A 21,499-nucleotide genomic window follows, 5' to 3' on the forward strand; every position below is an offset into this window, starting at 1 on the left:
AGGGAACCCCTGCTGGTCGAACTTGAGACTAGGTTTGCAGCCCTGACAATCACACGGAAGGGAGCGCTACCTTGAGTCCTCCCTTGTCCTGTGAAGAGGATGCCAGGAAGGTGACCTGTGGTTCCCCAAACCACCCCTCAGCCTTGCGGAGTGGGGGCCTCAGCACTAGGCCGGCCGGGGAGGAGGGCTCCGAGGTGGGAGGAGCTGCGAACACCCAGGCGTCTTGGGTTCTCAACCACAAGAGGGAGCCCAGGAGCACGGACAGCGAGGGCCTGGGAAACGCGTGGAACACACGTCGCGGCTCGTTTTCCTCTCCCACTCTGATAACCTGTGTTTCGATACGAAACGGGCCCTGCCTCATTGTTTGTCATCTCCCTGGAGGTGACGGAGGGCTGTTTCCACCTCAGGGGAAAAGTTGCTGTACAGAACACAGGCCAGAGTGTGCCCCAAATAAATCAGGCGGTGGAGTGATTTAAAAGTGATCATTTTCTGTAGTCCTAGCTACTCGGGAGGCTGAGGCAGGAAAATCACTTGAACCCGGGAGGCGAAGGATGCAGTGAGCAGAGATCGTGCCATTGCACTTCAGCCTGGCGACAGAGCAAGACTCCGTCTCAAAAAGAAAAAAAAAGTGATCATTTTCATGTGGGTTTATGTGGGTGAGAGAGGGAGGGTGGCAGGAGAGGAGAGTGGAGAGGAGAGTGGTGCGTTCTGTGTCCCTGAAGGACAAAATCAGAGAAAATGAACTTTAAATGGCAGAAATTATGGTCAGATCTGGGGAAGGGCCATCAGGTTTTCACACTCAGGCATGGAGGGTGTAGTGTCTGGAACCTTTAGGAAGAGCCCGAGGCTCTAAGTGTGTGCTGGATGTTCGTCGTTATTGTTGTTGGTGGTGGGATCTCATGACCAGTTATGGCAGTGGGTACCTGGGAGAATTCCCGTGGGGGATAGCTAGTCCAGGAGCTTGTATCTTAAGGGGCCCTATTTCCCAGCCGCATACTGAGCAGGCCTGATCCCATCAACTCTCACTGTCGGTTACTAAGAGGGCTGCAGGAAGAGGGCATGACTCAGTGCAATGTAACCCCGTGCTGGAGATTCAACTGAGCTCTCAACCAGCAAGTGGCCAGGCACAGGGGAGCTGCTGTCTACACACGGAGGACTGGAAGTTCTTAGCAAGCCTGTCGAGATTTGTGCACAGGAATGCTGCCTCTAAGGTCCCTCCTGCTGACAATGGCCAGGGCAGTGCGGAGGTTCCTCTCTGGAAATTGTCTTCAGAGCTGATGCAGACTCTTTCGAAAGCAGCCACAGACATTGGGGATGGAGTCTGGTGGTTAAGGTGAGTGCTTACTCCAATTCTCAAACAGGGACCAATTTGAATCACAGACTACAGGAGTCAGAAGATTCTCTAGAACAGAGGTTCTCCTTGTGGTCCCCATACCAGCAGCATCACCTAGGAACTTGATAGAAATGTACATTCTTGGGCCTCCTACCCCAGGCATGCTGAATCAGAGCTCTGGGGTGGGGCCCAGCAATCTGCCTGTTAACAAGCCCCCTGCACCCCTGATATTCTGATGCTTGTTCAACTTACACAAATCAGAGAGTTAGCCTTTTCTGGGTCACGAACCCTGAAAAATCAGACAAAACTGTAGAAACTCCTACCAGAAAAATGCACAGGCACATTCAAGCATACCTTCAAAGGTCTGCACACAATTTCAAGGGCCTAATTCCCTGGGCTAAGAACCTCTGATCTACACAAAATTCTTCCCTCAAATGTTCTTACATTTGAGGACGGAAGCAGGAAGAGTAATTGCCTGTGTGATTCAATGTGGCAGAAGGTGGCGCTGTAGAAACAGAATTGTAGCATTTGCCAAATCCTGGAAGAGGGAAAGGGGTAGGGGCAACGGAGAGGGATGCAGAGAGGTGCCTCCACCACCCAATTATTTTTCTCTGCCAAAGCTACAGATGCATCCGATAGTCGCAAAACCACAGGTCTGGGGACCTAGTTCTGGTTTCCTAGATCGACCTCATTTTACAGTGGAGAAAGTGGACACCTTTATAGGTTCCGACTCCATGCCACACTGGGTCCCATGGAGAATGGCAGGTCTGGTGGAGAGTGTGGTGGAGGTGGAGAGGGGGCAGGAGGTGGCACCAACTGTTTAATCAGGCTTATTAGCATTTCTGCATTCCAGGCAGAAATATTGCTGGCTATTCTCAAGGGAGAATAATACTACATTTGTCTGATGTGAACCTCACAATAATCCTATTATTATTTAATAGATGAGGAAACTGGGATTTACAATCCGAGATCGATGGTTCTCTAACTTGAGCATCAGTTCACCTGGAAGGCTTGTGAGGACAGACTTCTGGGCCCTACCCCCAGAGCTTCTGATTCTGTCAGTCTGAGGTGGAGCCCAAGAATTTGTATTTCTAACACGTTCCTGGGCGGTGCTAATGCTGTTGATCTAGGGTTGGCAGGTAGCTAGCAGAAAAGAGTGGGATGGATCTGGGATTAAAATCCAAACCCAGTGTGCTGCACTTAACTACTCAGCCACACTTCCTTCTGGGGCGTCCCTTACACTGGGGGGTCAAGCGGTAATGTCTGTATGAACTCAGAATCTGTTTGTTAGCAAAGAATGGGTCTGATTTATTTAATATTGTTGGCTCAGGTTTTGACAGGTGCATAGCTAGTCATGCTAACATTTATTCATTCATTTATCTCATTAATGTACTCATCTTTCCTTTGAGCAAACATGCTGAGCACCTACTATAGCCTACGTGTTCAGTAAAAATGCTGTGTTGGGCTTCTGGAGCTGAAGATGAACAAAACACAGTTCATGGCCAATAGCAGGGCACGGTGTGTGTGGGGAAGGGTAGGGAGGAGATACATGGCCAGATCTTGACCAAATACCTCAGTGGATGCCAATAATAAAACCACAAAAAGTAGAGAAGAGGGAGAGGCATCCAGGAGAAGGTGACCTCTCAACCCTGGGGATGAGTCAGAGGGAGGGAATAGGGGGAAGTGTAGTCTAGGAGGCAGAGGGAAAAATCTGTGCACAAAATTACAGCTAGCCAGGAGCAATAAGTTCTAGTGTTCTATACCACAATAGGATGACTGTAGTTAACAACTATATATATATATATATATATATATATATATATATATATATATCTTCAAATAGCCAGAAAGAGGATACTAATATTCCCAACACAAAGAAAGGATGCTGGAGATGATGGATATGCTAATTGCCCTGACCTGATCACTATGCATTATATGTATCAAAACATCACTGTGTACCCCAGGAATATGTACAATTATTGTGTGTCTATTATCAAATGCACAGACACAAGCCCCCAATCTTTGTCATTCCTTTCTACATACTCTATCCTCTTGTCCAACTAATTGTGAGAAGGGTTCTTTGCCTAGAACCTATCTCAGAGTCTACAGAGAGAACTCAGGGCTTCTGTGATCTTGAATGGGAAAGTTACATTTTTACATTCATTAACGTTTACGCAAATTTAGTGTTTCCTCTAGTTCTGAATGTAAGGAACAAACCACGGTAGAATTAGCATTTCCACGGTACCTGTGACTTTGTTACCATCAGAAATCACAGATATTTTCATACCACATTACAGTCGTTGCAGGTACCTCAAAATAGTATTTGTGCTCATCACTACTTTAAAATGATAGCAGTGAAACTGGCGGTGACATCTCGTAATTTAATTTGTTAATAAACATACATTACTGATCACATTTTTAAAAAATGGCATGCAAGTGCCCAGAGATCTCAAATGGCAGCCCCATGCAGACACTATTTCAGGTGTTGGTTTCTACACAGGGAAGGGAGAGTGATGAGAGTGAGTGGAAAGGCTGGCAGGCACCCTCATAGAAAAGACCTGTAAGCAGCTGGGCACAGTGGCTCACGCCTGTAATCCCAGCACTTTGGGAGGCCGAGGCGGGAGGATCACCAGGTCAAGAGATCGAGACCATCCTGGCTAACACGGGGAAACCCCGTCTCTACTAAAAAACAAATAATCAGTTGGGCGTGGTAGTGGGTGCCTGTAGTCCCAGCTACTCGGGAGGCTGAGGCAGGAGAATAGCGTGAACCTGGAGGGCGGAGCTTGCAGTGAGCCGAGATTGCGCCACTGCACTCCAGCCTGGGGGACAGAGTGAGACTCCGTCTCAAAAAAAAAAAAAAAAAAGAAAAGACCTGTAAGCTGAGGGCACTGGAGAGCCCTGGGCAAATTTGATGCAAGGGTCAGGTCTGAAGGGCTGGAGGATGGAGACAGGATAGGAGGGTGCCAGGCTGGGAGCCCAAGGCCATCGCCATCACAAGGTAGCAGTGGGGTGGGAGGGAGCTACAGACATGGGCGCTGGCAGGTGTGGGGTCTGGGACAAGAGGGGTCAAAGGGGCACCGAGACTTCCAGTTTGCTCAGCTAGGAGGTGGGGTGGGAGGCTGAGGGAGTGGGGCTGGTTGGTGGAGGGAGGATAAGAGAGTGATCTTGTACCTTTGCAGGGCTCTTTATGGCTCAAGAATTCCCAACCCCAGGACTCAAGATACTGTCAGTGTCTGCCAGTTTCCCAGGGGCTACAAAATAGCCCACAGCCCACTTACCTTTGGTGGGGCCCACTTCACTTACCACCCATGTTGCTGAGACTGAGATATTCCAAAGGCCTTTGGAGGCCATCAAGATCCCTAGAAAATTTAGTTGGCATTGACTTGCCACCTCCTCCTCTTTCCCGTTAAAAGAAGATCCTGTGAGAGTCGAGGGTGGGGAGAGTCTAGCCCTCGAGGAGGTTAGGTACAGCCGTGCTGTGGTCCAGCCTTCCTCTGAGGAGGTTAGGTACGTCCATGCCACTGATAGGGAAACGGAGGCAGGACAGCTTGTTAGGGATAGTAGGAGGTTTCCCAAGGCCCAAGGCTGGGCCTCCATGGGGTTTTTATGGTTTTTACTGAAAAGGCAGGGAGGAGAAAGCTTGGACGGCTGGGGATACAGCTAGGGAAGGAGAGTGGGAGTGGGTGCCTGGATGGAGAGAACAGAGCAGGCCCTGGGGGCCATGGAGGGAAAGGGTAATTTAGAAGAAATCCTGCAGGGCAGGGGAGAGGCGCCCTGGGATTTGGCCTTAGTGCCAGGGAGGCAGCAGAAGAGTCTTACCTTGACCCGGTCCAGCACCACCAGGGGCCCGTTCACGCTGCACACAGTCCTGTAGGCTGGGGGAGGGGCGGGGGTGAGTAGGGGTCTCACCCCAAACACCCTGCTCACACACACAGAGGCATCCTCTGCCTTCCCTTCCTCTCCACACCCCACCTCCTTCCCAGCCTGGGCCGTCAGGGTCATTAGCTGTGACAGGGCCAGCCACCATTGCTGTAAGGGTCATGCCCCTGCCCGCAGGGCCCCTGCTGCTCGGACACCTGCAGGAGGCTGGGGGAGGGCCAGGCAGAGGGCAGAGGCCTCCTCAGAGTCCGCCCCCACCACATAGAGGCCTCTCATCCCTGAGGCTGCTTCCCTTCTGGCTTCAACCCCCACCTCACCCTCTCACTCCAAGCATTTTCCAAAAGCTCCTGGCCCCCGGCTGTGGCCGAAAAGTGCCCTCCTCTGCCCTCACCAGGACTGCATTTCCCTCCATTCACCCCACACTGATTGAGCAGTGTGTGTGTGTGTATGTGGTGTGTAGGGGGTGCAGACGTCAGTGAGAAAAACCAGACGGGGCCTCTGCTCTCATCACAAGGTTCCTGGACTCCCCAGGCTCACTGGGTGCTCAGCATGGGAGGGGAGGGAGTGAAAAGGCAAGGGAAGGAGGGAAATGCCTGCAGATGTGGCAGCTGCAGAGACCCACACATGGCAAATGAGCTCAGCTTGCAGAGGGAATTGGGTTAGATGCCAAAAAATACTTCCTAACTCCCATAGAAGAAGCTGTGGACTTGCGGGAGGCAAGCCTAGTTTTGGTTCTGCTAGAGGCTGGCTGAGAGACCTGGGACAGTCCCTTGCCCATAGTCCTGGGATACCAGTGCCCTTCTCTGAGGTTCTTGTGATGCACCAATGAGATGAGACGCCTGAGATGAAGGCATTTGGCAAGGTGGGCAGGGGGTCTGTGAGGCCCCTGGGTCAGCCACAGGCTGGCAGGATGCAGAGGGGAGTGGCCCAACCCCTCTTTCACAGGCAAGGAAAATGGGGCCCAGAAGTGTGAGAAGCCTTGCCCAGGGCCACACAGCACATCTGTAGCAGAGCTGGGGCTGGGAACCCACCCTGTGCTTCTTGCTGGACCACACTGGTTCTCGGCTCACTTACCCTCTTGCTTTGGGCAAGCCTGGCCCCGAGCCACCCCATGCCAAAGAAAAACCAAAAGTCCCTCCCCTTCCCAGTCTGGATATGTGTGGTCAAGCTTCTTCTTTTTGTTTGATCTAAGCTCTTTTCACCAGGACTTGGACTAGGAAGATCAACTGGGCACGGTGATTCTTGCACAGATTTTTATAAGGATCCTCCAAGTGTAACAACCATTTGGAAAACTCCGGGCCTCGAGGACAGCCAGAGAAGATAAGTTCAACTTGCACTTTGCCAGAGCAGGGGATCTCCCTCAGCTACCTGCCTTCAAACCTACCTTACAGACCTGCCTGGCCTGCACCTGAGCCACCCTCTTCTTCCTTCCTATTCCCACTAAGGAGGTGTCCCTGCTTCCTTCATAGTGAGTCCTTCCCCTGCACCGGGAAACAGGCCCTAGAGATGACTCCATGGGGTGAAGGACCAGAGCCTCCTTGCCTCTCTCTGTGTCTCTCTCTCCCTCTCTTGTCTTCCCATGAAGCTCTGATGTTTCCAGTACAAAAGAAACCTCGCTCAGTCCCAGTCCTTCTCCAGCTCCTCCCCTCACAAGCATGGCCCCCCACTGCCGGCTTTCCTTCCCCACCTTCCACCCTCTCCTTGGCCTTCTCCACTCTGGCTTCAGTGGCCTCCGATGGCTACACTCAGAGCCTGGGTGCACTGTCCTTTGGAAGCTCCCCTCTGGGGCCGCCTGTCAGCCTCCTCTGAAGACTCACGCTCCTTGCTCTCAGACCTTTGGGTGCTGGAGGACTTCGAGGTTTGGCCTGGCTCTCCACTTCTTCCTCTCCTTTCCTCTGAGATCTGCCTTCTTCCTTCCCTCCCTGCTTCCTTTCTTCAAGCATATCTACTGCATGGATGCCTTCTATGTACTAAGCTAGGCAAATGAAAGTGACAAATGAAAATGTGAAGTGCCTACAGGCTAAAAGAAGGATACAGAGCAAATAACATCATTACAAACTGCAGTGGGTGCTCCTAAGGGAAAGATCAGGATGGGTGAATGAGAGTGGGAGGGAAGACCAGACTGGGCGCGCTTGGAGGAAGCATCTTATGGGAAGGGCCATTTGAGCTGAGCCTTCAGGGTCAAGGGGTGCCAGCCCCCAGGGAGCTGGGGAAAGGGCACTTCTGGCAGAGGAGAGAAAGGACTCATCCAGGGCCTTCGTGGAACAGAAAGAGGGGCAGTGGGCTGGCATGCACAGGCTCGCTTCAGGTGCAGTAAGACCTGTCACCTCCAGGAGGGCAAGACATCAACTGTGGTGCTCATCGTTGTGTCCCACTTCATGGAATAGTGCTGGGAATATGGTACACACTCAAGAAATATTTGGACAGCTACAGTGGCTCACGCCTGTAATCCCAGCACCCTGGGAGGCTGAGGTGGGTGGATCACTTGAGCCCAGGAGTTCGAGACCAGCCTGGGCAATATGGTGAAGCCTCGTCTCTACAGAAAAATTTAAAAATTAGCTGGGCATGGTGGAACGTGCCTGTGGTCCCAGCTCTCAGGAGGCTGAGGTAGGAGGATCACCTGAGCCCAGGGAGGTTGAGGCTGCAGTGAGCTCTGATCACGCTATTATTGCACTCCAGCCTGGGTGACAGAGTAAGATCCTGTCTCAAAAAAAAAGAAAAAAGAAAAAAAGAAGAAAAAGAAATCTTTGTGGATGGATTATGAAAGGTGTTAACTGACCCCATCTGCTCCTTCTCATACTTCCCACATCAGAACCATTGTGTGCCCCCTCCGACCTTCCCAAGCCTCCAAACCAAATGAGAGTCCCATTGACCAGCTTAAAGGGTTGCACCCCTAGCACCAGCCATACTTCCTGAGAAGGCAGAGAGTAGAAGAGAGAGAGGATGTACTGGGCTAAGGGGCTGTTGCGCATAGGAAGACTCCTCAACGAGAAAGGGTAGGAGACAGAGGCTTGGGCATTACCCTTCCCATCAATTAAAAAAAACTCCAAACAGCCACGGCACTCCCACACCCACATGGTGTTTGGATCAGATTGTCTGGATTGCTAGTGGATTGTGCAAGCAAAGGGATGCGGGGCAGGCAGGAGAGACCCTCATTTTTATAAGCCCCCGGGAGAGCTGGCATCTTGCATGCCACACCTACCAAAGGGCTGCGCTGGGGGAAGAAAGCAGTGATGAAAAGATGCAGGGTGGGTGGGCTGGATAGGGAGGTGGGAGTGTGGGAGGGGATGGGGCCCAAGGACCAGAAAAGTCCAGGGAATCATTTCTAATTCCACCGCCTCCGGAGACAAGTCTTTCAACTTCCTCCCTTCCTTCACAGCTGCTCCCCCACTTCACAGCCCCTGTCATGTAGAATCCCCATTAGCCCTGACATCCAGCAACTCCACCTGGGAGTGGGGGCAGCAGCAGAGTGGGGGACAGAGGATTAGGGGATCCACACAGCCCTTCCCTCAGGAGGAGGGGCTGGGCTGGAAGGGGCCTAGAGGCAGCTGCAAAGTGCTTGCTGCAGGTCCTCTGGGAGTCAGATGCCTTCCCCGGCCAGGCCGCTCGGGTGACCGGGGTGAGATATCGAAGCTCAACATCTTAGCACATCAGCCTCAGCTGTGAGTTGCCTTCCTGGGCTTCTCACAGCCTCCAGGCCTGGCTCTGGGTGAACACATCGCTTCATGGCCTGGACCCTTCATTGCAGATAATCCACTTACGCGGCTGTTTCTGTTCAGCATTGGACTATGCACATCCTTCAAGGCCTTGCCCTTGACTGACTACTGCAGCCCACTGGGTCCTCTCCCCACTGCTATCCCACGGTACTACAGACTGGGACCCTAGAGGGATGTCTCTCCCGTCAGACGTCTTAGAGCTCTGCCTCTCCCCTGTTAAGCCAGCCTGATCTTTTCTTCTAGGCTGTTTGGTTTGGACACAGCCAAAATGGGGGCTGAGCAACAGAGGTGTCCTTGATTGCAAGCCGGTCCTTTTGTTTGTACACTGCCGCCCCTACCTCCGTGTGTCCCTTGCATGGAGTGGCAAAACGAGGCCCAGAAAGTGGGCTAATTTCTGGCAGGACGCACCACAGTTCAAGACGGTATCCTGCAGCGCTCAGCGATTATGGCCCACTCTGCAACCCTGGGATGTTCGCCTTGACCCTGGAGAGGGAAGCGGGTGCATTGCCACAGGCAGAGGGCTGGATCAGAAGACCCGAAGGGCGCTCCTTCCATGGGCCTTCCAGAGACTTTGCAGACACTCCCTCCAGCTGCCCGGCCCACCCCCTCTCCATTGTCTTAGCTGACACTTTGGGTTGCGCTCCGGACTTCTGGCTGGTGGAGCGCCTCCCTGCCCCCACCTCCCTACCGCCTTTTCTGTCAAAGGCTCAGCGGGGCCCCCGCGCGGCCCACTAATTAGCGCTGGCCCAGCCACACCTGCAGCGTCCTGGGAGAGGGCTGAGACAGGCGCCCATGCGTGAGGCCGGGATGGGGGCAAGCCCGGGGCAGCAGGTCCCGCACCTCCTCCCTGATCCCGCTGGAGGGATTAGAGGAGGGAGGGCAGGGGCTGGAAGCTGAGGGCTCTTCAGCCCAAGACCCTGCTTGTTGGGACTCTCTCCGTGTAACTCCTTCCCCTTCCAGTTGAGGAAACCGAGGTGGGGAGGCAAAGACAGTGGTTTGGCACTCAAGCTCCTGGGGGATCTTCGGGGATCTGACCTGGCTTCATCCCTCCAACCAGGCTGCCAGTTTGTCCTTCCTGACCTTTGCTCCTGCTGGGCACCTCCACCCTCCAAGCCCAACATCTTCTGCCCAAACAGATGAAGCTCCAGGATACCTCCTCCCCAGCCGGGAGCCAAGGCCCTTGGGGAACCATTCTAGCTCCACGGGAGGCACAGGGGACCCTTCTTTCCCAAGGTAGATGTTGGCAGGGTCAGCTCCCCAGCTGCCTCCACTCTTTCTAGTGTCTCCTCCTTTCTAGCCAATCCTCTCTCAGCCACTGCAGTGAAATCAGCCTTAAAGTCTCAGGCCTCTTTAGCCCACCTCCCCGGGGGAAGGGAATGCCTCTTAAGTCACCTGGACTCACCTCCACCCGTGGCCGTGGCCGAGCGAGCACTGGGGCCTCCCTGCCCTTAGGCACCCCCAGCTTTTCTCCCAGAGTTCTCCTGTCTGGGAGTGCTTACAGACCCAGGGTAGGAGGCCAGGCTGGGGAGGAGACAGGTGGAGAGGGACAGAGCAGCCCTGCCTCCAGTGTACTGAGGGTGCAGCCCTAAATTTCCAAACCCTTGCCAGCCCTGCGCCTGTCCACAGGCCCCAGTGAGAACCACCCCCCTCATCCCTCCCACTCCCAGAGCCTGAGGAGGAAGTGAGTGAGGCGGGGAGGGGATTGGGAGACACTGTGGATGAAGGGACACACCAAGGAATCCCAGCCTTCCCCTGGGGGTGGGAGGGCATCTGGGCTGGGCTGAGGCTGGTCCGGTGCATCCTGTGAGGACACTTGATAGGCAGCAAAAGTAAAGGCGCTGGCAGGGAGCAGAGCCTGGAGGGGCTCCCCTGCACTGACCTTTGCTCTGGGTCCACTGTTGGGTTGTTGGGTGTCAACACATTCTCCTGGGTGGAGGCCATATAGAGCCAGCATCGAGGGAAGCATGCAAACATGGGGGGCGGGCACAGCCATCCCTGGGTTCCAGCCTGGGTCAGAACCTCCAGGGCATGTTGACTATACATAAGGGGCTGGGTGGGAAAGAGCTGGCTGGAGGTGGCTCCAGGCTTGGGCCAACCTGCCCAGAGGAGTGTGGGGTTAGATGGTACCTATAGGGTCCCTGGGTATCAGGAGGTGGGGGCACTTTCCAGGAAGAAGGAAAGCAGAGCATGAAGGTGCAGATCACACACCACACTCAGCACCCAGCAACTCCCGGGTGCCTGCAGGGAGGAGGGACGGCCTGCAGGGAGTGGGGCTCATCACAGCAGACTGGCAAGAGTCACACATGCCAGCTCAGGGCTCCAGACCTGGGCTCTGGACCCAAGGGGGCCCAGTCACTGCATATTTCTGGGCCTTGGTGACCCTAGCTTTGGCCTAGGGAGTATCTGGACCTCCTATCCTCCCCCCAGCTCCATGGGGCAGGGCCTACAGGCCTTGCTTGAGAAATCTGACCCACCCCATTCTCACCATTTCTTCTTAGCTGGAATGTGCTCCACCCTCAGCACCTGCCTCAGGCCTCAGGAGGTGCCCCACACCCCAGGGCTCTCCTCCCATGTGCCCCCGGGCCCCTTTACTCTGATTTCACCCCTCAGCTACCCTCTGAGTTCACTCCACCTCCTCTCCTGGCCTGGAAAGCAACAGAGGAACAGAGGGAGGTGGGGTGGCTGCATCAGGCTCACTTCCCCTCACACCACACTCCCTGTTAGGAGCCTCTGGCTCTGCATAGCTGTGGCGGGCCATGCTGGTTTACTCCAGTGAGCCTCTGGCTTTGCATAGCTGTGGCGGGCCATGCTGGTTTACTCCAGTGAGCAGGGCGGCCTGAGAATTCACCAGGCCAGGGAGAGTGACCTTGGACAAGGAGATGCAGGAGTTCCCTTTGGTCCTCTGGACCTTGCCCCAGACATCTGGGCCACCCTTGCGGGACAGGCACAGGAGCCACAAGTAGGGCCTCCCCTCTGAAATTGACAAGGGTACATCCCAGCACCTGTAGACACTTCCATGCCCCACACCTGGATACGCATTCTTATCCCAGCTGTACACACACTCACCATACTCAGATATGTGACACTGCCAGAACACATACACAAGTGTTCTCTCCATGAGTGCACATGCACACACGTACATCACACCTAAGTTCACACACACACACCTTTGCCCTGAGTGCATAAGCATGCAGTCACACATTTCCTTACCCCAAGTGAAGGTGGGAGCACCCCCTAGACACATGCTCCTACCTGCTTATGCACACAGGCACCCTCCTCAGAACACACACACGACATGCACCCATTGATGTGACGCACACGGGGCACCTATTTCCTCAGGCTGAGAGCGCTGACACTCTGCACTGCCACACACACCACTCCAAGTACACTTAATCACACCCCGCCTGACTCTGAGTGCTTGGGTGCACACTCCTCACACAGGCACGTTTACACAAGAGCAGGTGCACAGCACACCCCACTCTCAGGGGCAACTGGAAGCTATCTCTGGACTTCGGGTGTTACAGCAGGATTGGGCTGATGACAGCCACTCCCCAGCCCTCTCTTCTGGGGAAGGCTGGGCTGGGGACCTGCAACCCTTCACCTGCAGAGGTGGCCTCTGGTCCAGGTGGCCCCACTGCGTCACTCTGCTGGACAGAGAGCCCTCCAGGTCTCCCCAGGTCTTGGGTCCTCCTCCTTTTCTGAGGCAAGAAGTGGGGCCCGGGAACCTGGCAGCCCACCCCAGCTCCCCACCCTGACCTCACCCATCACGGTGGAGGGGCTACTCACTGACACGGGGGTGGGTGATGTAGTTTCGGGTGACCGCCTGCATGTGTTCTCGGGCTGCACCTAGGTTGCAGCCACTGCCGGGGAGCCCCCCAGGCCTGCTGTCTATCTCCATGGCCATGGAGCAGTGCCCAGCTGGGAGCCCAGTGTCCGAGGCTACTGCTGGTGGCAGCTCTGAGACTTCAGGTCCAGCTGGAGCTGGAGAGAGCCGCTCAGCCTTCCCCTGCAGCCACCTCTCCCCTCTCCCCCTCCCCTCCCTCTCCTCCTCCTCTAAGTTGACAGTAAACAAGGAAGCCTGGGGCTCTGGCTCCCAAGCTTTCCCCACACCAAGCTGTGCAGGTCTGGGAGGGGCCCCAGCCACCTGAGAGCTGGAGGATGTGGAGGGAGAAGGGAAGAGGGGAGGGCTGGCTTTTTCCTTCTTCTGTGCTAGGCGGTTCCTCCCTGCCAACCCCAAACTGTATGAATTCAATTCCTCCCCTGGACCATCAGGTGCTGTCAACTTTCCCACACTTGTCCCTCACCACAGCTCTTTCTGGTCTCTCCACACCCAACTTCTGGCAGGCTGCCCTTTCTTCACTGTTCTCGCAACCTGACCTTACCCTGCACTCCTTGCCCTGACTATACCTGGATACTTCTGCCCCCTGACAATTCCATTGTCATCTTTTTGAACATCTGTAGAGAATTATTTCCTGGTCAGCCTCAGTGCCACCTCCTACATGAAGCCTTCTCTGGATTCTCTAGCAGCCAAGATTTACTACACATCTAGCCTCTTTCCTAAGTCATGCCCTTTAGGAGAGGCCTCTCTTGTCCCTGCCACTGGGCTGTGAGCCCCCAAAAGCTGAGCCTGTGTCTCAACCCACAGAGCTGGGTCTCCTGAAGCCTGTCTGTCTCATACTATTGAGAGTTCTTGAGAATGAGGGCTGGTCTCTCTCCATCTGATCGTAGAACCGTGTCTCATCTTCTCACATTCACCTCCAGATTTCTATACAGCAGGCCTGCCCTGACCTTTCCAGCCCAGGTCAGAAAGTAAAATGGAGGTCCCTGTATTGTATAACTAAATACCTGGAGTTATAAATCAAACTATGTGCACAGCCTGGCCTGGGTTCCACTCAAGACCTCACCACTGCTTCCCAAGAACTCTCTCTTCATGTCATGAAACTAAGAGTTGTGGTTTCTCCTGGTGAGTGGAGTGTGGTACAGGTCCTCTGGGCAAGGCAGGGTGGACCCTGGGTGGTAGCTGGACCTGCCCAACCCAAGGTCTTCTAGTCACCCTCATGCCTCATTCTAGGTTCAGGATTTCTGCATTTCTAAGCTCCTCCCCAAACCATACCACTGAGCAGAGGGAAGGGCAGAAGTACGTTTGCCTAGGGATCACTGTCCCCAAGCACCCACTCCAGGTGACTCAGGACAGCCAATTTGAAACCAAAGCAGCAGCTACTATGTTTCTCAGAGCAGACTGGAGAAGACTGTGCTTGTTATTTCTGTTCACAGAGTCAAAATCTTACCCCGCATCCTCCCTCCTGAGGACCCATTTCAGGTCTCTCGTTCCTAATGCCCATCCTTTCAAAGAACTCTCCTGTGGAGGGCGGGGGTGGGTGTGACCATCAAGGAGCAGCATGAGGAAGATCTCTGTGGTGATGGAACAGGTCTGCATCTGGATTGCAGCAGTGAGTCCACGAATCTATAAAATGACATGGCACTATGCACACACACGGTACCAATGCCAATTTCCTAGTTTTGATATTGTACTATAGTTAGGGAAGATGAAGCCTATCTGTCTCATACTATTGAGTTCCTGCCAATGGAAGGAACTTCTCTGTCCTATCTCTGCAGCTTCCTGTAAATCTATAGTTGCTGCAAAATAAAAAGTTAAATAAAAGAGTCTTGAGCAAGACTCTTATTTAACTTTAAAAAAATTTATATTGTTTGAGCAATATGAAATATATATAATATGTATATGTGTGTGTATATATATATATATATATTTTTTTTTTTTTTTGAGACAGAGTCTCCCTCTGTTGTCAGGCTGAAATGCAGAGGCATGATCTTGGCTCACTGCAGCCTCCACCTCCTGGGTTCAAGTGATTCTCCTGCTTCAGCCTCCTGAGTGGCTGAGATTACAGGCGCCCGCCACCATGCCCAGCTAATTTTTGTATTTTGAGTAGAGATGGAGTTTCCCCACGTTGGCCAGGCTGTGTATAGATATTTTAAAGGGTTTCATGTTGCAGTTTGTGATGGGTAGGCCGTCTCTAAACATCTGGACTCTTGCTTGTGTTTAGCTTTGATGCTCTCTTTCCCTCTCTCTCAACCTGGTCTCCCCTTTCACCATTCACCCTCTTCAAGGTGACAATGTTTCCCTCTCTCAAGTATTTTTATGTTTGAAAGAGAGCTTGTAAAGGGCAACATTTAACCAAAGAATTCGTGTTGGTGCCATGGGCCTCTATTGAGTGGGAATCAGGTGCCTGCTGACCCACACACGTGAGTCCCCTGACCCCCAGAATCCCAGTTTCTGCCCTCTCCCATCTGAGGTCCCTCTGACTCTAAGCCCATTTTCCCTTCCAGTGACAAGAGGGATAGAAGGGATTGAGGGGTAAGTAGTTGTGCTGTGGGCACCATTTCCCTTCTTGTCATTGTTTTCCTTTTATTTCAGTGAGAGACACACACACTCACACTGCACTCACGCACACAAGCTGCGGGACCAAGGCCATTTGGTCGCGAGTCTCTGAGCTGGGGGGCAGGTGGGGAGGAGTGTGTGGCTGCAGCCCCTCCTCTCCGGGGCCTGCTCAGTGCTGTCCGCTGGGGCACAGGAGACTGGGAAGGTGCTGTGCTCGGGACTCAGTGTCACGGGGTGGGAGTCTTAAGTGTTAGCTTTCTTGCAGCTGCTGGCGCTGCCCACTTTCCGTTCTAGCCAGCTGTATGGCTCGAAGGCCGAGGAACCCAGTTCGTAACCGGCAGGCAGATCCAGGAGCGGGGCCGAGGAAAAGCAGACAGCTGGCAGAGGGGGCGGCAGTGGGGGGGACGCTGAGGCCGAGGACAGCGGGTTGAGGCGTGGGGAGGAGTTCCTGGGGTCACCTAAGGAGGTGCCCCTGTGGCTGGCAGGTAGGCCTGGCAGGCTAGGGGTCAGTGCCAGGAGGCTGGGGGCCCTGGGCACAGAGAGCAGCCGGCCCTGCTCCAGCAGCCGCAGAATGTTGGAGGTGGCAAAGGCCTCGGAGGCTGAGGAGGACGCCCGCTTCTCCAGGTCTCTGCTCTGGTCTTTCTTCTGCTTGGTGCGGCGGTTCTGGAACCAGACCTTCACCTTGGGGTGGGGGAGGGGGTGTCAAGGAGGGAGATGGGACAGGCAAAGCAAAGTGGGGGCAGGTGGGAGGAGGAAAGGAGAGGAAGGGCATGGGGTTGGGGCAGGTGGTGGATGGGGGTGGGGGTGGGGTGTGAGGGTGGAGCAAGAGGGAAAGAAGAGCAGATTGTTGTTAAGGTCTCCCCACAACCATCCTGCTCTAGGCGAACTGATTAGGGACTCTGGTCCCCCAAATTATGGAGGCCCCTCTACTACTAAACTGACTCTGGCCTAGGATGGAGGAATGGATCGACAGACAGAGAATGGAGTTTGGGAGTACAACTGATGTTCTCCTCTTGGCCCACATGCCCTTGGCTCAAAGTCAAGTTCACAGCCTCATCCACCATTTATGTGCTGGTAATTCCAACTCTACCTCAGGCCCAGAGCTCTGAACTGAGATCCAGGCCATGTATCCACCTGCCTGCTAGACATCTCCCCATGGATATCTCAAAAAACACCCCAAACCCCACATGTGCAGCTCTGTCCTCCAAACAGAGGCTTCCCACGCTCCCTCTTCCATCATGGCTGCCTCCACTCACTCACGCAGGAGCCTGTCTCCCAGCTCCCTAGAACAGACCCTCCTCTCTCCCTTTGTTCTCTCTGACCTGGACCATGGCATTGTCTCTACAGCAGCACCTCTCGACCCTGGCTGCCCATGAGAACCTGGGGAGCTTTAAGCCCCTAACTCACTTCTCACCTTGGACCAATAAACTCAGAACGGGGGAACCTGGGACCCAGACTCTAGTAGTTTTTAAAGCTCACCAGGTGATTCCAAGGTGAAGAAACCAGTGTTTTAAAGGTGTCTCTGCCCCAGGTCTAAACTGTAACATCTAGAGGGCTGGGGCAAGAGAAAAAATGGAAGCCTCTGGCTCATGGCCCACCCTGGCTCTGACCCACACGTGTGTGGCTGCCCCAGCCTGTTCACAGTCTGCAAATAGCCCCCCATTGGCCGCTTCTTGGGCCTGGAGTGCTGAATAATGTCTGTGGTCTGCCCTTGGGAAGACTGACCCTGGAGAGGCCCAGGCAGGTGCCGGATGTGGCTCAGGGCCATTTGGCAGGGAATTCTGAAACCGTACACTTTGTTGGCAGGGATGGGTGGTCTCAAAGGTGGGCACAGGCTTCTGGCAGGCGAGACCCCTTGGCTTTGCAGAGTCCTCATTCCGTAGGGAGGGGCATGACCAGAGGAGGGGCCAGATGCCCGTCTGAGGATGGTGAGGTCTCTGCCTCCATGCTGGCCGCCACGCTGCCTTTGGAGGGAGCTCTTTCTAACCCAATCTGGCCATTGCCCGGTTTGAAGTTTTCAGCAGCACCCTCCCACCCCATCACCTATAAAGGCCAAGTTTCTCAACGTGACACCAAGTGTGACTGGATGTGGCAGGTTGTTGAGGGGGACTTCTGTTGGCCACACATTCAAAGCTGAGGACAAAGAGGTGCCACAGTCTGAAGAAAGTCACCAGAATCATGGAAGAGGTCTTTTTCAGGGCCTCTGAGAGGAGGCAGAACTGGCCCTGCCTCTACTACCCAACACCCAGTGCTCCAAACCCCTTCCTACTCTACATGAGGAAAGGGAACTGGGCAGGAAGCTGAGGCTCAGTCCCCTGGGGGCCACAAAACCTCATGGGAGGAAGGGTGTGCTGCCCTGCAGATGCAAGTTGGGGGAGGGCCCAAAAGAATCACTTGTAGGCACTAGAAGGAGAGACTGGCATTCATGCCCCAGTCCAGAAACTCATCAGGCCACAGCATCTACAGGCCCATGTCATGGAGGCCACCATGGGAGCACCCAGACTTGTTTCCCTGGGAACATAGAGGCCAACCCTGCTCCTTGCCTGGAGCTGGGGCAGGTGTACCGGCAGGGAGGGTGAGAACCGTGGAGGGGAGGGCCCAATAAGAAAAGGTCAGGAAGACCTTGCTGGTTCCTTCCAGCTTTTGGAAGATTTAATAGTCCAGCAACTGCTATGGTTTTGAGAAGTTGCCAAGAGATGGGTGGAGGAGAAGGCTTGAGCCAGAGGGCTGCCCAGGTTAAGAAGACAGGCAGAGCCAAGACAGACTGGGCCACCTGGGCCATGCCAGACATCACCACCTGCTAGGAGTGACTGGCCCTTCAGCAAAGGCCTTCAGAAAGTGAGGCCTTGGTGCCTCCCCTCCTCACACCAGAAGATGTCCAGTCTTTTAAAAAGATCTCTGCCTCCTTGAAGCCACCCCCTGCCGTCTGATCCTGGAGGAGATGGCTGTTGGGGGAAGAGGGAGCAAGTGACTGAGACAGATCACAATCCCCTCCAGAGGCTGCACTGGGAGGAGGTAAAGAGTGGGCAGGGGTCCTTTTGTAGTTCTTCAGCAGGATGACTGGGTGTTCATGCTCCTATGTGAGATGTGCTTTCCTCAAACCTCAAACCTTGCTGGCAAGCAGTGAGTCAAGGCTGTTCTGAGTGGGGAAGCAGGCGTGGGGCTTCAGGAGAAGATGAGATTTAAACTAGATGTGAGTTTGGCGTTTTGAAGGACATTGGATTGAGTTTATTTCTTTATTTTTGTTTTTAGAGACAAAGTGTTGGTTTTCTGCCTGGGCTGGAGTACACTAGTGTGATGAGAGCTCACTGCAGCCTCAAAATCCTGGCCTCAAGTGATCCTCTTGCCTCAGCCTCCCAAGTTCTGGGACTACAGGTGCACACCACCGCACCTGGCGGATGCAGATTCAATAACCAAAAGTTATCAGAAAGTTATGAGATCTACTTGAGGTTGATTTCTTCATTTATCCATTCATTCACTCATCAGATATACATTGAGGCCCAGGGAATCAGCAGTGAACAAAGCCCAGTGAATCCTTGCCACGTGGAGTGGGCGGTGGAGTTGGGGAGGCAGAGGATGAACAACAAACACAAACAAGCCTGTCTGTCAATTGGCAGCAAGGGCTTTGAGCTGTGTTTCTCAAATGATTTGAGGTGAGGACCACTTTATAAAGTGTCCAATTTTGTTGAGGACCAATACTTTAAAAAATACAATTAAAATGAATTACTGGAAAGATTGCTATATACATTGTTTTTTTTTGAGATGGAGTCTCACTGTGTAGCCCAGGCTGGAGTGCAGTGGCATGATCTCGGCTCACTGCAACTTCCACCTCCGGGGTTCAAGTGATTCTCCTGCCTCAGCCTCCTGAGTAGCTGGGATTATAGGCATGTGCCATCACACCCAACTAATTTTTGTATTTTTGCTAGAGACAGGGTTTCACCATGTTGGCCAGGCTGGTCTCAAACTCCTGACCTCGTGATCTGCCCACCTCGGCCTCCTAAAGTGCTGGGATTACAGGCATGAGCCACTGCTCCAGGCCTTTTCTAAATACCTATTCTTTATTTCTATACTTACCATGTCATAGACAGGTAACAGTTTATGGGCTGGCAGTGGCCCAAGGGCCATACTCTGGGGGGCACTGCTTTAGAGAAAGGTGGCAGGATAGCAGAAAGGAAGGAGGTGGGTGACTGTTTTGTTAATGGAATGGCACATACAGCCTCCCTGAAGAGGGGACATTTGAAGAAGATATCAGTAAGGGATGGTCAAGGAAGATTCAGCCAAGTCTAGCTGAAGGCAATGACTGGAAAGAAGAAAACCCTTTCCCATTTGTCACTTCTGGAATCTGACTGCTGAGGGAAGGAGTCTCACCAGATCCTCATGGACCACAGCGCTGCACACTGCTGCATTCCCCCTCCCTGCTGGGAAGCTTCCTGACCTCTCAGCCAAGCCAGCACCTCCCGGTCCTAGGACCTGAGGCCAGGCCACCTCCAGGATCCCCTGAGCCTCAGTGTCTTATCTTTAAAATGGGGACAATAATACTTGGCTATTGCAGAGATGAAAGAAGAAAACCCATTTAGGGAGCTTAGCATCACGCCTGGCCCACAGGAAATGTGAGTAGTTATTTACTGCTGGCTTTCTCTGTTTCTAGCTCTGTTTCTGAACTAGAGGGAGAGGAGACACAGATGTCATGACTCCAGTCCTTGGGAAGCTGAGAGTCTAGTGGGGGAGTGGCACTAACTCATTCCCAAAAAACAGAGGGCAATTCGTACTCAGGGGGTGGCAGTAATGGGGTGTGACAGATGAGGAATGACCAGGCATTTACAAGGTGCTCTCCCACATATCCCATCTTCCTGTAGCTCTGGGTGTAGCAAGGAGAGGCGGGTGTGGGCTGGTGCTGGGTTTGGGCGTCTCCTGAGAAGGTGAGCCTGGACCCTAGGAGAGGAGAAGTCAGAGGCAGATGGAGCAGGGGCTGGGACCGGGGGTGCTTGTTTCTTGGCCACATACGGGCTAGGTCAGGAATTCTCAACCTTGGCCGCACACTGGAATTTTCTGGGATGATGCCCGGGCCTCATGCCTCACCCATATTAAATCAGAATCTCTAGGGAATGGGGCTGAGGCCTGGGTATTCTTCTAAAGCTCTGTGGGTGAATCTAATGTGCTTCCCAGCATTGCCAACTTCAAGGGTGAGAGTAAGAAGGGTCAACTCTCTACTTCCCACCATCAAGCCCATCAGGCCCACCAAGCCTATCAGGCCCTTCAGGCCCTAGTGGGTAGGTTCACAGGGCCCTGCAAATGTTGTTTCTCTGTCTCTCTGAAGAACAGACAGGCTCAGAGCCCTCTGAATGTGTCCCTCCTGCCCCAGGAAACCTTCATTTCCACCTCAGGTTCATCCTCTTCTCAAGGTTAAATCCAAAGTGATCGGTCCTTATCCACTTCTGGGAAACCATTCCTAGCTGACTTCACAGGGTGGCGGGGCCAGCACACCTCCTGAGCTGTGCCTCTCCCCTCACCTGCCCAGTGCACCTTCTGGGCTGTCTCCCTCCTCTGTTTTCTCAGGGTCCTGTGTGGCCTCCTAGAGGCTGCCATCTTGACTCCCTGGGACTCAGTGAGTGCTTGGTGGCTGCCCCGCCCCCCTCCGTGATCTCTTGCTGGGCCACACTGTGACCCATGGCACTGCCCCCTCCCTGATCTCTTTCTGGGCCACACTGTGACCCATGGCTGCACACCAGGGGATGGGCACGGTTTCCACTTGGCTGCCAGGACTACAGAGGAATTTTCCAGGAGATTATCCACCAGCTTCTTTGGGCTCATGGTCAATATCAAATTCCAAGATTCATTGTTGATCTGGAAATGGCATTCATCTTTTGAAGACTGTTTTCTGTGACCATGGGCCCATATTTAATCTGAGGTGAGTGGTATCTGTGTATCTAGGATGGCTTGGATTTTGTAATCTGCACTAGGAAGGTACCATCTATCGTGCTGTTCTGGAAGAAGCCATCTGAGGCAGAGGCATCAAGCATGAGGCTGAGGACAATGCTGAAGGGCTGGAGCAGCTCTTACCCAAGCTAGGTGGGCATCCCGGGGGGATATTGGGACTTGGCGGTTTGTTCTCCACCTGGCTCCTGGGCTCCTGGCCCTGAGAACGTCCTCCAGCCCAGCTGCAGGAGGGGAGTC

General features: G+C 53.7%; 2 protein-coding genes, 1 long non-coding RNA gene and 1 pseudogene across 3 annotated transcripts in view; 2 read left to right on the forward strand and 2 right to left on the reverse strand.

The window, feature by feature from the left end:
* The window catches only part of ATP6V1B1 (ATPase H+ transporting V1 subunit B1), a 29,675-nt gene extending 16,843 nt beyond the window's left edge, over positions 1 to 12,832 (reverse strand). Inside the window, exons 1-2 of the mRNA XM_003830953.6 lie at positions 12,715 to 12,832; positions 5,153 to 5,208 (exon numbers count right to left, since the gene is read on the reverse strand). Coding sequence (XP_003831001.1) covers positions 5,153 to 5,208; positions 12,715 to 12,832 — 174 coding nt within the window. The remainder of the gene's footprint in view (positions 1 to 5,152; positions 5,209 to 12,714) is intronic.
* LOC130541219 (uncharacterized) lies at positions 260 to 9,135 on the forward strand. Its single transcript, XR_008955262.2, has 3 exons — positions 260 to 642; positions 1,196 to 1,333; positions 6,418 to 9,135. It is a non-coding gene; the product is annotated as an uncharacterized LOC130541219 (long non-coding RNA).
* Positions 12,833 to 15,326: 2,494 nt separating the features above from the next.
* The window catches only part of VAX2 (ventral anterior homeobox 2), a 32,871-nt gene continuing 26,698 nt past the window's right edge, over positions 15,327 to 21,499 (reverse strand). Inside the window, exon 3 of the mRNA XM_003830952.4 lies at positions 15,327 to 16,006. Coding sequence (XP_003831000.1) covers positions 15,569 to 16,006 — 438 coding nt within the window. The 3' untranslated portion in view covers positions 15,327 to 15,568. The remainder of the gene's footprint in view (positions 16,007 to 21,499) is intronic.
* On the forward strand, positions 18,358 to 18,470 carry LOC112439018 (small nucleolar RNA U13; annotated as a pseudogene).

This window comes from Pan paniscus, chromosome 12 (assembly GCF_029289425.2).
Source record: "Pan paniscus chromosome 12, NHGRI_mPanPan1-v2.0_pri, whole genome shotgun sequence".
NCBI lineage: Eukaryota > Metazoa > Chordata > Mammalia > Primates > Hominidae > Pan > Pan paniscus.